This window comes from Dermatophagoides farinae, chromosome 10 (genome assembly GCF_024713945.1).
Source record: "Dermatophagoides farinae isolate YC_2012a chromosome 10, ASM2471394v1, whole genome shotgun sequence".
NCBI lineage: Eukaryota > Metazoa > Arthropoda > Arachnida > Sarcoptiformes > Pyroglyphidae > Dermatophagoides > Dermatophagoides farinae.
Window position 1 is genome coordinate 244985 of NC_134686.1, and position 14144 is coordinate 259128.

Here is a 14144-nt window from a genome sequence, read left to right on the forward strand (position 1 = left end):
ATGAACGACGACCACGACGAACGTAAACAACGACGAACGATTCAGCACGAGAACGAATAACGATAATCAACGAGCTACGAAATTAAACGTTCGAATAATCGAAAACCGCAACGACGAAACGAGAACGAAGATGGTTCTTACGAGGGCGGGTACCGAATACGGTGACGATATAAATCCGGAAATGCTGAGGAACGAAGTAAAGGATCTGGTTAAACGGATACGTATAAACAATATATCGATATTTCACCAAGGAGTAAAGGCTGCAATCAAAACGGGAAAAGTATTATACGATGAATACTACAAATATAGTAAGTTGATTATCGAGGATGGAAAGTTCACATCCGAAGAAGAGAAACCGTTTGATGAAATGAAATCGATGGTGGATTTAGCGTTTAAATACGCACAAAGTATGGATGTTATCGAACGAAATTCCGAAAGGAATGATTTAACGAAATTTGAACGACAATTAACCGAAGATAAATGTAACGAAATCAGCCGAATCGCTGAACAATATCCATGTATCGCGGATCATGTAATCAAAGTCGTCAATCGATTCCACGAGTTGAATGTAACGAAAAATCGAACGAAAACAATCGAAACGAATCCATCACGAGAGGGCGCTACCCAAAACAATCAATCATACGATACTATCGATGTCACGCCACCTGATGCAACACCAATATTAATGCCACAACCATCGACGTCAAGTAACGAAAACAATCAACCGTTGTATACGATTTATCATCATCAAAAGCAATCGACATCGAATAGCGAAAGTGAACAACAGCAACAATCAACATCGAACGATAATCAAAAACAACAGCAGCCGAATGCACCGTACGTAAATAATCCTCAACCATCGTCATCATCGTATAACAGTTATCGACATCCAAACGTTCCATATTATTATAACGGTCAATATTATTATTACAACGATCAAGCTTATTGGTGGGATTATAATCAATATCAGATGAACTGGTCGGGCGGAGCCAAAGTGGCCGCGAAGAAGCTTGAAAAATTCAACGGTGATCCTTTAGCATATCATACTTTTCGGAAAACGATTCAACATTACGTCGTCGACAATCCACAAATCAGAGGAAATGCTAATAAAATCATGGAAATCATTGATTTGCTGCCGCACAAAGATCGCTACATCATCGAGTGCTTTAATCCAAATACATGCACAATGGTTTCAATAATGGCTGAACTCGACGAACATTATGCCAGTCCCAATCGGATAATTCCCGCGCTAGTGGACCGACTTCGGAAGGCGCCGTTCTTATCATTGCGACCATCAGAACGAGACTGGGAGGCATTAGTGGAAGTTACCATACTGATAAGAAATACATTATCAAGCGCAAATCTCGCTTCAGAAGAGAGATCGTTAGTGGGCGTGCTACTACAGAAAATCGATCGAGCACATTTCATGCATATCGGCGATAAACGTGCTATCACACTGGAGCAAATCTTACAGTACTTTAAAACAGGCCTCGATCGAGAACGAACGGCTATATCGCAGATCGCGTCCAGTGATCTGAATGTAAAATCGACTAATCGACCAAGCATGGTTGCAAATCGAACGACGAATAATGTAATGATGACTACATCGACAAACACGTGCATGTTCGCCGACGGTAATCATAAAACAGAGAATTGTCCATTGACGATACAAGAACGACGACAAATTGCTATCGATAAACGAATGTGTTTCAGGTGTGGTGGTTTCCGACATAACAGTAAAGATTGTGATCGACGATTCAAATGTGACATCTGTAACAAGAATCATATAACGTATTTGTGCAACGATTTGAAACCCAAATCATTTCCACCAACCACGACAAACGAAATTGAATCAACGAATAATGCTAGTAATGATCAAACAGTACCGAAACAAATTGCTGAATCATCGGCGTCAAATGTGAATCAATCATCGAAACAATCCGTAACAAACAATTTGTTGACACAAAACAGCACGAGTCTATACAAGACAACGATGGCTACGATTAACGGACGTAACGTAAGAGTGTTGTTCGACGATGGATCAGGATCATCATTCATTTCACGACGATTAGCCGAATTATGGAAATTGCGAACCGATGAAGTTGAACCGATTTGTATGGAAACGCTAAGTCAATCAACGCCTACTATTACCGGAAGTAAAGTGGTTTCATTATCGATCCCAATCTGTGATGGAAGCAACGAACATTTGAAATTCCGCATCAACGATAAAATAAATACATTACGATTCGATTGTGTAAATCATGAACAACAATTATTGATACGACAACAAAATATTCCGTTTTATGATGAACCAAAGATGGTAGATATTTTGATTGGTCTGGACAACATCAACAAGATACAGTTGGAAGATGAAAAACGATTATCGATCGATCTCGTGGCCAAACGAACAACATTAGGTTGGACAGTGTTTGGATTGTCAAGAAATTTGAACGGAGTGTTGTCATCATGCAAGAACATCGGTAACGAAATTGGTCCAGAACACAATGTCGATAAAGAATCCAAACTGATTATGAATAAAGTTATGACAAACTATTGTAAAACTGAAGATGTTAAATACGACGATTCGAGCAAACAATATTCAATCAAAGTACCGTTTATTATCAACGAAAAAATCGATCCAAATGTCAATGAAATTAAAGAAGTGATGAATCATATGTTGATGCAAATGAACGTTGACCGGCGAAAACAGTATCGCTCAATGATGAATGATATGGAAACAAAAGAAGTAATCGAACCGACGAAAATAGCACCGAACATCAGCTATCGTATACCGCATTTTGTGATTAGTCGAGATGATGAAAAACAACCATGGAATAAAGCGATTTTTAAAGAAATCATATTGTGGGATATCGTTCGACCATTATTGAAGTTTTGCATGAAACCAATCGGTATAATCAATGGTATACAATCTGTTTTTCATAATATCGAAATCGACAAGGAACATCGGGATTACGTACAGTTTTTGTGGTTGAATCTAGAAGACAATTCGATGTGCTATCGTTTTATCCGTCGGCCATTTAGAATATCGTCTAGCCCGTTTGTTACGATTGGAATTGCCGTAAACGTATCGGATGACGAAATAATGTCGCTAATTTATGAAAAATCAAACTTAATCCAACGAAAAATTGTTATTGGTGAATTAATCGCATTATCATATGGAGCTATTAGAGCCAAATCGATTGAAGGAATGATTCGACCTAAACATCTTATATTGTATTCCAATGTGACGAACAATGTAAAACGTTCTGAACGCAATATCAACCAATTTCAGTGTCCTGTGGCTGTACGTCTGTATACTATCAAATCGAAAGTAACCGATATCGACCTGGAAAGAAAATGTTATAACGAATGGCTTCAACAAATTGATGTGCCCCCAGATCCGTGGAAGCGAAGTATCAATGAGGAGATGAGCAATCGAATTCCAATGTTAATGACAAAGATAATGTTTCGAATTAAGTCAATGAATGACAGATGTCGTCAATGGAGAACCAAGCCCGTGTCTGTGAATATTGATAATTGGCTATCTTGGAAATCGCCAAAAAACGGGGGAGGAATGTTGAAAAAATATCGGTCGATAGGTGGCGATAATTAACTAACAAGAAATTGAGTATTGACCGTGATGAAGATGAATAGAGTTTCTTCTTCGTCGTTTATTTTTATGCTGTATTGATTTTTCTTATTTATTATGTTTTTGATTTATATCGGTAAAGACATCGTATTATTAAATTATATGAAATAAAGTTTTCATTTTGTTGATCAGCGATCGTTTGTTTTTCTTTTGAGTATGTTTTACTACATTGTAAATATTTTTGTGTTAAAAATAAACTTTTTTTTCTTTTTTTTCACCACAACAAAAACAACAACAAAATAATCATTTTTCAATGAAATAATGAATTTGTACTCATCAAATTATTATTATTCGAGGAAAAATGAAATCTGGGAAAATTTTGGGTTTAAAATGGAAAAAATCAACCAATATATTCTTTCTCTATTTATCTACATGGATTGTTGAGAAAAAAGCCATCCGGTTCTGTAATCTCGAATGTAATTGTATTGTATTGTGTTGACGTCATCGATTGAGTATTGATTGAATATTTCATTGTGATGATATTTTAATGTACTTTCCAATAATCTTTCTTTTATTGGATGAAAAAATGGATAATTTCCAGCATTTATTAAATCAATGACATCGTAAAACACACAAACACACGAGTTTTATGATGAATTCAAATAAATTCTATTTCAATTTTTATACATTTCATTGATAGTTTCTTCATAAAATTTTTGTATTTCACGACGTTTAATCTTGAGAGAAGCGGTCAAGAAACCACTGTCCATTGACCATTCTTTGGAACATAATTTTATCTTTTGTGGTGTTTCCATTTTGTGCAAACCAACTTCGGCACAGAATTGTTTCAATTCCGTAAGAATTCTATTCAATATTTCTGGATCTTCACATTGTTCTTCGAACGACAGATTTGATTTATTCATTTCTTGTGCTAAACGGGCCAAATTTGCACGTGATGGTGATATCAATGCAATCACATATGTATGCATTGAATCGCCATAAATACAAATGTTTTCAACATATGAAAAAACTTTCAATTCCGTTTCCACCTATTAATATGAATTAATTGGTTGATAATTAATTGAAATAAAATATAATTATTACAAACATACTTTACCCAATGAAATATATTCACCAAATTGTAATTTAACTAAATCTTTTTTACGATCAATAATTTTGATGGCACCAATTTTATTTATCTCACCAATATCTCCCATTTTAAACCACCAGATGCCATCTTTATCTTCGAATGATTCTGCAGTTTTTTCTGGAAGTTTGAAGTAACCTTTGGAAATTGATTTACCACCAATTACCAATTCGCCACGTGGATATGGTTTATCGTGAACCGAATATCCACCTTCGGTCCAATCTATCAAACGAATTTTGACACCTTTCAATGGTGTACCAACATTACCTATGGATAGATCATGTAGGCTCATTAAAGAAGCAGCACCACACGTTTCTGATGATCCATAACCAACCAAAATTTGTACATTAAGAAAAGCTTTCATCATACGTTGTGTATCCGGACTGAGAGGTGCACCACCACATATCATATATTTAACTTTACCACCAAGATTTCCATTCAAACGTTTACAGATTAATTCATTTACCATTGGTGTATCAAATCCACGTTCGAGCCAATAATTTTTATAAGCCAAAAAAAACTTGACCAATTGTTTCATGAAAACACTTTTCTTTTTTTCAAAACGATCCGTGATTGCTTTTCGTATTCGATCCATAATCAATGGAACTGCAGCCATTATGGTTGGACTTAATATTTTCAAATCACCTTTTTGACCTTTTAGGATAGCTGTTGAACTATCCAACATGGTATGAGGAGAACCGTAACCAATTTTGATACCGACAGAGAATAATGCCAATTCGACCATGAGTTCAAATATATGAGACAATGGCAATATGGCATAGTATATATGTGAATCATATTCATCAATGATTTCTTGATTCAAAATTGCATATGCAGCATGCATAGCAGCAATGAGATTTTCTTGAGTTACAAGAACACCTTTTGGATTACCCGTAGAACCTATATTCAGAAAAGCAAGAAGATATATCATGTGACATTTTCATCTAAATTATCAAAATCATTACCAGAAGTATAAAGTATCACGGCTAAATCCGATGGTTTTGGCCTCGTATAATGAAGTTCATTTTCACGGAGATAAGCCAATTTTTGCCAGATGATTATATGTTATTAATTTAATAAGACGATTTTGGCCTTCTAATTTTTTATTAAAGTCATTTTCTGTTATTGGTTCAGATTTCAATAGACCACGATGTATTTCAATGACATAAATATTTTTAACCAATGGCATTTGATCAATAAGTTCTAGTAATGTTGGTAACATATCACTTGTGGTTATAATATGTTCAACTTCTGTTTCTTGTATTCCATATAATACACTTTTCTTTCCTAATGTTGTGTACAAAGTTGTTACAACTGCACCAATTCGAAACAATGCTTGAGCACAAAGGAACCATTCTATAATTGCCAATCAATGATAGTGTTGTCGATCAATAATCATGCAAAAAAAAACTAACGACCAAATACGACTTACCTAAACGAGTTTCAGAATAGATGAGAACCTTTTGTTGAAATTGTACACCTTCAGCAACAAAACCATATGCTAGATTACTGATTTGTTTGTCAACCTGTTCCAATGTCATCCATTCATATTCACCAAGATGATATTTTAGAAATTGTTTGCCACTTCTTGAAGTTTGTTTTACAACATTAATCAATTTTCTTGTAGCCAAAATTGGCATATCTTTTGGATTCAGTTTCAGGACCAATTGTTGTGATTCTGGTATTGTTTGTGCTTTCAATATATAATGATTACGGAAATTATCCACTACACGAACATAAGAAGAATATGGATCATTTGGATTCTCCAATGCTGCCACTACTTCACGTTGTTTTTTGATTGCTATCCATGGTTGTTGAATCAGATAATAGATTGGAAATGTAATGATGTCGAAAAAAATCACAATAAGTTTGACAATCAATACACCGATAAAAAATTGAGATTTGGGCGTAATTTCATCATCACTTTCATTATGTTTATTATGATCATCAGCCATGGTTCCGTTGCCGGTCGAACCATTTGATTGAGACATCACACCAAGGAGGAAAGGAAATTGTCTTGTCTTGATGGAAATTTTTCAATTAAGATAAAAAAACTATAGTTGTAGCATCGGCAATGGTTTAAAACCGTTTGATTCAACATTTTGTTGAATGAAAAAAATTCGCCCTTTTTACCGATCAACATGTGATTTGACTGAAGTAAATTTTTTTCTTCTTCTTTTTGATTCCATATATCAAATATCTATTGTGAGACATTGTGATAACAAATCAACAACAAATTGATGATATCAAATCTGTATCAATTATGAGCAAGATTAGTCCGTAAAACATTAAAAAAATGTCGATATCTGGACCCGATTCAAATCGTTAACAATGATAATAATTTTTTCGAATGAATGATTTTATTTCATTTTTTTCGATAAAAATATTATTAGTTTGCTCTTGTTTTTTCAAAGCCTATTCCAAGGGCACAAGGAAGATGACAACACAACATATATAGATGATAATATACGAAACAAATTGATTGATTGATTGATTGATCAAAATCGAAAATCAAAAAAAAAAAAAAATAAAAATTTTCATTTAATACAAATCTTTGTGTATGTGCTTTTTGTAATTCGCACGTTGGAATATATAATTTTTATTTTTCCAAAAAAACAAATCATATCGCCATCATACGATCAAGACAAAAAGTTATCAAAAAAAAAAAAAAAAAAAATTTGCGTGTGATATACAGTAGTACCCCGCTTAAAGAGGATGCTACAGTCAAAAAATTTTGAACATAAAGCGAAACAGCGCTAAGCATCTTAAAATGATATCGATTCTTATCATTTATATAATCACTTAATATACAGTATCAGTATCTGATGATTCTACCGAGGATTTTCAAAAAAACCAAGAATTTTTTTACAGTGTTATATCGGAACTGACAGCATTAAGCAAGTTTTTATTTATTCATATTCATATACAATTTAATAAGGTAAAAAACAACGTTAAGCGGGTCATTACTGTATTAAAGTAGGGTATGAACTTGTTCGGTGACAATTTTTGATTTTTTCATATCATCATCATCATCATCATTGTAGTTATCATCAATTTTTTTCCTACGATTTAATGGACGTTTTTTGGCAACTGCCATCCATCTAGGACGTTGATTGATTGGTCTCTTCCGTTGTCGTCGAGTACGATTTGGGCGTCGTCGTCGTCGTCGTCGTCGTCTTCGCCTTCTGCGATCGTTGTATTGATTATTAGCTGGATTTCTACTTATATATGATGGTCTACGATTTATTTGACCACTTGAAAGTGGTATTATTCCATATATATCATCATCATAATTATAATATGGATAAGTAGGATATGTTATAAATGGTGGTTCTGTTGTTGTTACAACTATTTGACAAATTAGTTTATTGAGAAAAACAAATTTTGTCATACATCATTTTACTTACGACATTTACGAACTAAAGGTTTTGGAAGTAATAAAAGGAGAAATAATCTTTTCGAAATAACACATGGTGATTGTGATGATTGTGGTTCCCAAATTGGTGCAGTTTGAACGAATTTTCTCGATGCTTTCTTTGGTGTTATAGTTTCGTTTTGTATAATCAATTTTGATTCAATGAAGATATCCATCCTATTAATTTCAATAATAACAACAACAACAACAATACACAACCACCACCAAAGATAATTTATTAAATAACTCATTATTCACGTCCATAATAATCTTAACAAATGTGTATATGTTAATGGATTATATATATAAATGCTCAATGATGACTGAAAAGTCAATGTATGATGTGATGAACAATTTTTATTTTTAATAATTTCTATTCTACTATTTCAACAATTATTGAAAAGTTGGCTGATATGATGAAATGACATTAATCCAAAAAAAAAAAAATTTGGTAAAAACAAATATTCATAGATATATGTGGTCATCGCAATATACTTGATCATTCAACTGGATGATCTAATTCATTGGTTTCGATTGAATGATTCCTGATTGTTTTCGAATGATAGATCCAATTGTTTGTTCAGTTGATGGATGTCCCCGTGACAATATCGTTATTTTTATTATCATCTTCGAATTTTTCTAAATCGGATTGATCCTCTTCGATTGGCATTTCAGCTGAATTTTCCATTTTTTCATTGATGGATTCCAATGATTCAATTTCTGTTTCATTTTCAGTCGTATTTACATTTATGATTAAAGAATTTTGAATTTGTGGACATTGTGCAGGAATATCTGATGGTACTGTTATTGATAAATTAAACATTCTGGTCACTGGTGAAAATAAGAGAAAAATAATTAAATCAAAGGATTATTTCAACGAAACACATACTTGGAATGACAGCTTTTTGATAGAATGCACATCGAACATTGACCAGCATACGATTAGTGACACTACGTATTTTTGATTCATTGTTGTCCACTACAACAGTTTGATTCTCAGATCCAATATTATTGGCAACATTTGTTTCAAGTTCTTGTAAAAATGAAACATGAAACAATAGTGAAAGGAAAAAGGCTAGAATTTCAAAGTTTTTTAAAGTCTGCATTTCGTTGATGATGTATATCACAATGTAGATTTGGTGAAACAACAAATCATCTATTCTGAATAGAAACAAATCACTGGGATTTAAAAATGAAAATTTGAGAAAAAAATTTCTGTTTTTCAATTTACAAATTTACGAATCGATAAATGATTAATATTTGTTTAAACAGCAGAATACGTGGAAAGACAACAGATCAAATAATTATCAATCGACCTTGTCAATAATTGAACAACATTGTAATTGAGTCCATTCCATTGTCAATTGCATGATAAATAAATGAATCAGCAAGTAAATACACGAAACATTTAATCATTTAATTCATTTAAATTGATTGAATTGATTGGTTTTGTTTTATGAAACAATTTTCTTTTTTTGTGGCATCCATTGTGGTTGTGGTGCACTTTTTACAATATCAATCTCATCTAAAACTTCACCATGTTGATCATCGGAAACCTGTTGTAATCGAATATGATATTCATTTTCAAACAATAAACGTGTGTAACCATAATCAAGAAAATGACAGCTGACCCAACTTTTCAAATGATTGAATGGTGGATGTAATTCAAGATTGCCAGCACTACCTGTCGTTATGTGGATTGGACCTTGTGGATGATCATATGGATTAGTTGAACGTTTTCCACTAAGAACTGTATAATTATAGATAGGAGCCAAACGTGCATAAAAATGTTCATGACCATAGAATTGTATGTCAACACCATATTTGTAAAATAAATTTTCCAGACCATATTCTCTTGGTAAATTATATCTTCGATGCATGTGAATACCTTGTCGAATTTCTGGTCGTTCCATTGTTTGATGATCACAAGAATCATCACCCATTTTAAGACAATAAAGTGAACGATGACCCATCACAATAATCCATGGATGTTTGGCTCGATTTTTATTAGCTTGGATTAAATCTTTTTCAAGCCATTCAAATTGTGTACGAATTTGATTCCATCCATATTCAGTATAATAGTAATATTCTGTTGAAAACATAATAATATGTGCTGGACCAATATCCATGCTATGAAAATGATTATTAATACGATCATTCAATGAACTATTATGCATTGGCATGGTTCGATCACCAAGCATAGTGAAACGTGAATCATAATGACTAAAATTGTTATATTCTTCATGATTTCCAGGACATGTCATATATGGTACTCTGGAAGCAACCGGTTCAATTGATCTCATAAAATTATGGCCACACCATCCATTTTCCTATATATTACTCACATAAATTATAAAACATATCAATCCAGGAAATCTAAGAATCAAAATATCGAAAAACTTACAGAAGGAAGATCATAGGCAAAATCACCAACATGAAAAATTACATCGTACATGTTTTGTTCCACGTCTTTTTTCAAATAAGGTAGTGATTGTTCATTGACGTATCCAAGATCACCATAGATAGCGAATCGGGGTAGCCATTTGTTTCCAGATGGCAATGATTTAAAATGATAGAGATTGGATTTCCTCTTTTCTTGTTCAATCCAATAATCTAAACACAAATTAAATTCACCGTAAATTGATAATTAGCATGAAAATTGATGAAAAATGAATAAATAATTTACAATAAGTTGTATTTGGTTTAAGCTCTTTCAATAAAGCTCTATATGTACAATATTCAGCTTCATCATCATCAAAATGTTCTACTTCAGCTTTGACCGATTGTAATTGACCACTAGAATTATTGCTGCCATAATGTACACGTGCTTGTTGATGAGGTAATGGTGTTTGTTGTTCAGGTATCGTCCATGTAACAATCATTTCAGTTTCATCAGCTGAAAAAAAATGAGATGAACAGTATTAGAAATTGTAAATATGAATGAATAGAGTTTAATCACTCATTACTTCCAAGTGAAAGATGAATTTGTTCAATTGCCACAACGATTGAGAAAAAAATTGAAAAAACAAAAACCAATAACATTTTCATTGTTGTTGATTAAATCATCGATGATGTTGTAATAATAATTGATTTCAAAAAAGGATAACTATTTTAAATGCATTTAAATAATTTCATTTTGATTGTTATTTTGGCACACAAATTGATTTCATTGTTGTAGTAAGTTGGTTGAATAAATTCTTAATGACGATGATGATGACAATAATTGAAATTTTTTGACAGTGAACTAAAGTGAGATTTTTTTGATTGATTAAATCAAATCAAATCAAATGGATGAAATACCAACAAATTGACATTGGATCGTATTGTTTAGACTAGATAAGATTACAATGAAAAATTTTATCATATCATTATCAAACAATTCTATCGATTGATTGATTTTAAAGCAACACAAAAAAGATAAATAAAATTGAGTTTAATAATAAACTAACTGATTTATTCAAGAAACATAAACATTAGTTAACAATTATCAATCATCATTATCGATTATCATTATTCAAGGCATCCAATGAGGCTGTGGAGAACTTTTAATAATTTCAATTTCATCCAAAACTTTTCCATGCTATTTTTAGAGACAATGAGAATACCAAATAAATGCAAATTCATTTTTTAATTTCAATATCTTACCTGATCATCAGAGACTTGTTGCAAACGAATTCGATATTGATTTTCGAAAATCAAACGCGTGTAACCATAATCATAAAAATGATGTGCTACCCATTCATTTAGATGATTGAATAAAGGATGTATTTCTTTGTTTCCTGCACTACCTGTCGTAATATGAATAGGTCCATCAGCATGATCATATGGATTATCGGATTGTTTTCCTTTGTACATTTGATATTTATAGATAGGAAACATTCTTGCATAGAAATGTTCATGGCCATAGAATTGAATATCAACACCATATTTATGGAATAAATCTTCCAAGCCATATTGTCGTTCGCCTTGATCATGCATTCGTATACCTTGACGAATTTCTGGTCGTTCCATTGTTTGATGATCACATGAAGAATCACCCATTTTAAGACAATAAAGTGGACGATGACCCATAGCGATAATCCATGGACGTTTATTACGATTTTCATTGGCACGTATCAATTCTTTTTCCAAAAATCGATATTGACGTTCAATTTGTTCCCAACCATAGTAAGTGTAATAATAGTATTCAGTTGAAAACATGATTATTGTTGCCGGACCAATTTCCATACTATGAAAATGATTATTGATACGTTTGTCTAATGAATCTTGGTGATTTGGTTGGCTACGATCACCAATCATTGAAAATCTTGAATCATAATGAGAAAAATTCGAATGTCTCTCATGATTTCCTGGACATGTCATATACGGTATTTTGGAAGCAATCGATTCAATTGATCGCATGAAATTATTTCCAACTTCACCGTTTTCCTTGTAAAAAGAAAATTTCAATTATTCAAATTCAAATTATTAATAGTTAGTGTTGCAATTGGAAATTTGTTAAAATTTTCTCACATACATCCTGAAGATCATAAGCGATATCACCAATATGAAAGATAACGTCGAACATATTTTTTTCGACATCTTTTTTGAGATATGGCAGTGATTGTTCATTGACGTAACCAAGATCTCCGTAAATAGCGAATCTGGGCAACCAGTTTTCATCCAATTTTAGTGTTTTAAATGCAAAAATAGATGATTCCTTATCATCAAGTTGAATTTTGTAATCTAGGGTTGCAATCCAAAATTAGCCAAATAAAATCATCGATAAAGTTAATTTGTCTTACGATATCGAGTATCTGATTCAAGCCCAGTCAACAATGCACGAAACGTGGTATATTTGGTTTCATCATCTTTAAAATGTTCAGATTTTGCTATGGCTGCTTGATCAAAAGATGATGATGCTCGACCATAATAAACAACTGCATCGATATCGATATCAGTATGTTTTTGTGGTTCGGTCCAAGTAACAATCATTTCGGTTGCATTGGCTAATAAATTCATCAAATAAATCAATAATCAATAATTAAATCAAATAAATTAATTTGAAAGAAAAACTTACTTCCAAGTGAAATATGAACTTGTTCAATTCCATGAACCAAGCTCAAGCAGCAACAAGTAGCAGCCAAAAGAATGGTTATCATCGAGATTTTATTCATCTTCGATTTTTTACGTTAAGAATTTGCATATGAGTTCTTGCAAACGAATTGAAGAGAATAGTGCCATAATTGATATTTAAATATAAATTTTTTTTCCTTTCATCATAAGAAAATCAAACGGATGAAAAAAATTGATGAAAGCTTATGATCAATCATAAGTGGAAATTTTTTTTTTATCAAATAAAGATAAAAACAACATGTATTTTATTTTGTTGCTAAAATTTTCATTGTGAAATATAAATTTTAAACAGATAAAACAAAATTAATGGAATTAATAATAAGTGCTTAAAAAACCGGTCCATGGAAATTTTATTAATCGATTCTCAGTGAAATGAATCAAATTAATTAACAAATGCATCGGTTATAAATCGATCAATTTGACGACGTTGAATATGTTGAAAACGATTTTTAATTTCACCAATCAATTGTTTATCGTAGAATAAATTGGAAAATTTTTCCATCAATACAAGAAATGTGAATGTAGGAATCATTATCAGCAAAAACATAATCAAATAGATAAGTTCACGTTTAATTTGGATTCGATGATGTTGGATGGCCATGTAGAAAGTTAACGATATAACTATGGTGATGGCTATATTGATAAGAAAATAAAATATTGAAACACGAAAATTGTTTGTTTGAAATGAACGATAAAAATATCGGATTATAGATTCGGCTAATAAAATCAAGATGAAATCGAATGTTAAATTCGATTGTTGATGATGATTACGATCGATTTTTGGCATTTTATAAAAAAAAACAGAAGAAAAAAAATTTTCCGGCCGATGATTTTCATGTTTGGTTTATATATTGGCAATTGAAATCATCATTTTGTTT

General features: G+C 32.1%; 6 protein-coding genes across 6 annotated transcripts; 1 reads left to right on the forward strand and 5 right to left on the reverse strand.

Annotated features, from left to right (window-relative positions):
• The first annotated feature begins 130 nt into the window (after positions 1–130).
• LOC142597838 (uncharacterized) lies at positions 131–3777 on the forward strand. Its single transcript, XM_075734443.1, has one exon. It carries the CDS (start codon positions 131–133, stop codon positions 3611–3613), a length of 3483 nt encoding a protein of 1160 aa, XP_075590558.1. The 3' UTR covers positions 3614–3777.
• Positions 3778–4154: 377 nt separating this feature from the next.
• On the reverse strand, positions 4155–7292 carry LOC124490849 (uncharacterized). The gene is given in 5 exon segments (XM_047053413.2): positions 4155–4638; positions 4702–5636; positions 5702–5787; positions 5789–6092; positions 6169–7292. Coding segments are annotated over 5 exon segments (2259 nt in total). The 5' UTR covers positions 6728–7292; the 3' UTR covers positions 4155–4263.
• A 346-nt stretch (positions 7293–7638) lies between these two features.
• On the reverse strand, positions 7639–8523 carry LOC124490851 (uncharacterized). The gene is made up of 2 exons (XM_075734798.1): positions 8144–8523; positions 7639–8084 (listed from the first exon to the last, which is right to left on the reverse strand). Exons 1-2 carry the CDS (start codon positions 8400–8402, stop codon positions 7708–7710), a joined length of 636 nt encoding a protein of 211 aa, XP_075590913.1. The 5' UTR covers positions 8403–8523; the 3' UTR covers positions 7639–7707.
• Positions 8494–9374, reverse strand: LOC142597291 (uncharacterized). The gene is given in 3 exon segments (XM_075734799.1): positions 8494–8754; positions 8756–8982; positions 9041–9374. Coding segments are annotated over 3 exon segments (531 nt in total). The 5' UTR covers positions 9258–9374; the 3' UTR covers positions 8494–8667.
• A 172-nt stretch (positions 9375–9546) lies between these two features.
• Positions 9547–11372, reverse strand: LOC124490850 (acid phosphatase type 7). Its single transcript, XM_047053414.2, has 4 exons — positions 11118–11372; positions 10838–11047; positions 10556–10764; positions 9547–10481 (listed from the first exon to the last, which is right to left on the reverse strand). The coding sequence occupies exons 1-4, from the start codon at positions 11197–11199 to the stop codon at positions 9606–9608; spliced, it is 1377 nt and encodes a 458-aa protein (XP_046909370.2). The 5' UTR covers positions 11200–11372; the 3' UTR covers positions 9547–9605.
• Positions 11373–11569: 197 nt separating this feature from the next.
• LOC124490463 (acid phosphatase type 7) lies at positions 11570–14114 on the reverse strand. Its single transcript, XM_047052978.2, has 5 exons — positions 13211–14114; positions 12936–13139; positions 12668–12876; positions 11797–12579; positions 11570–11731 (listed from the first exon to the last, which is right to left on the reverse strand). Exons 1-5 carry the CDS (start codon positions 13305–13307, stop codon positions 11666–11668), a joined length of 1359 nt encoding a protein of 452 aa, XP_046908934.2. The 5' UTR covers positions 13308–14114; the 3' UTR covers positions 11570–11665.
• Positions 14115–14144: the final 30 nt, after the last annotated feature.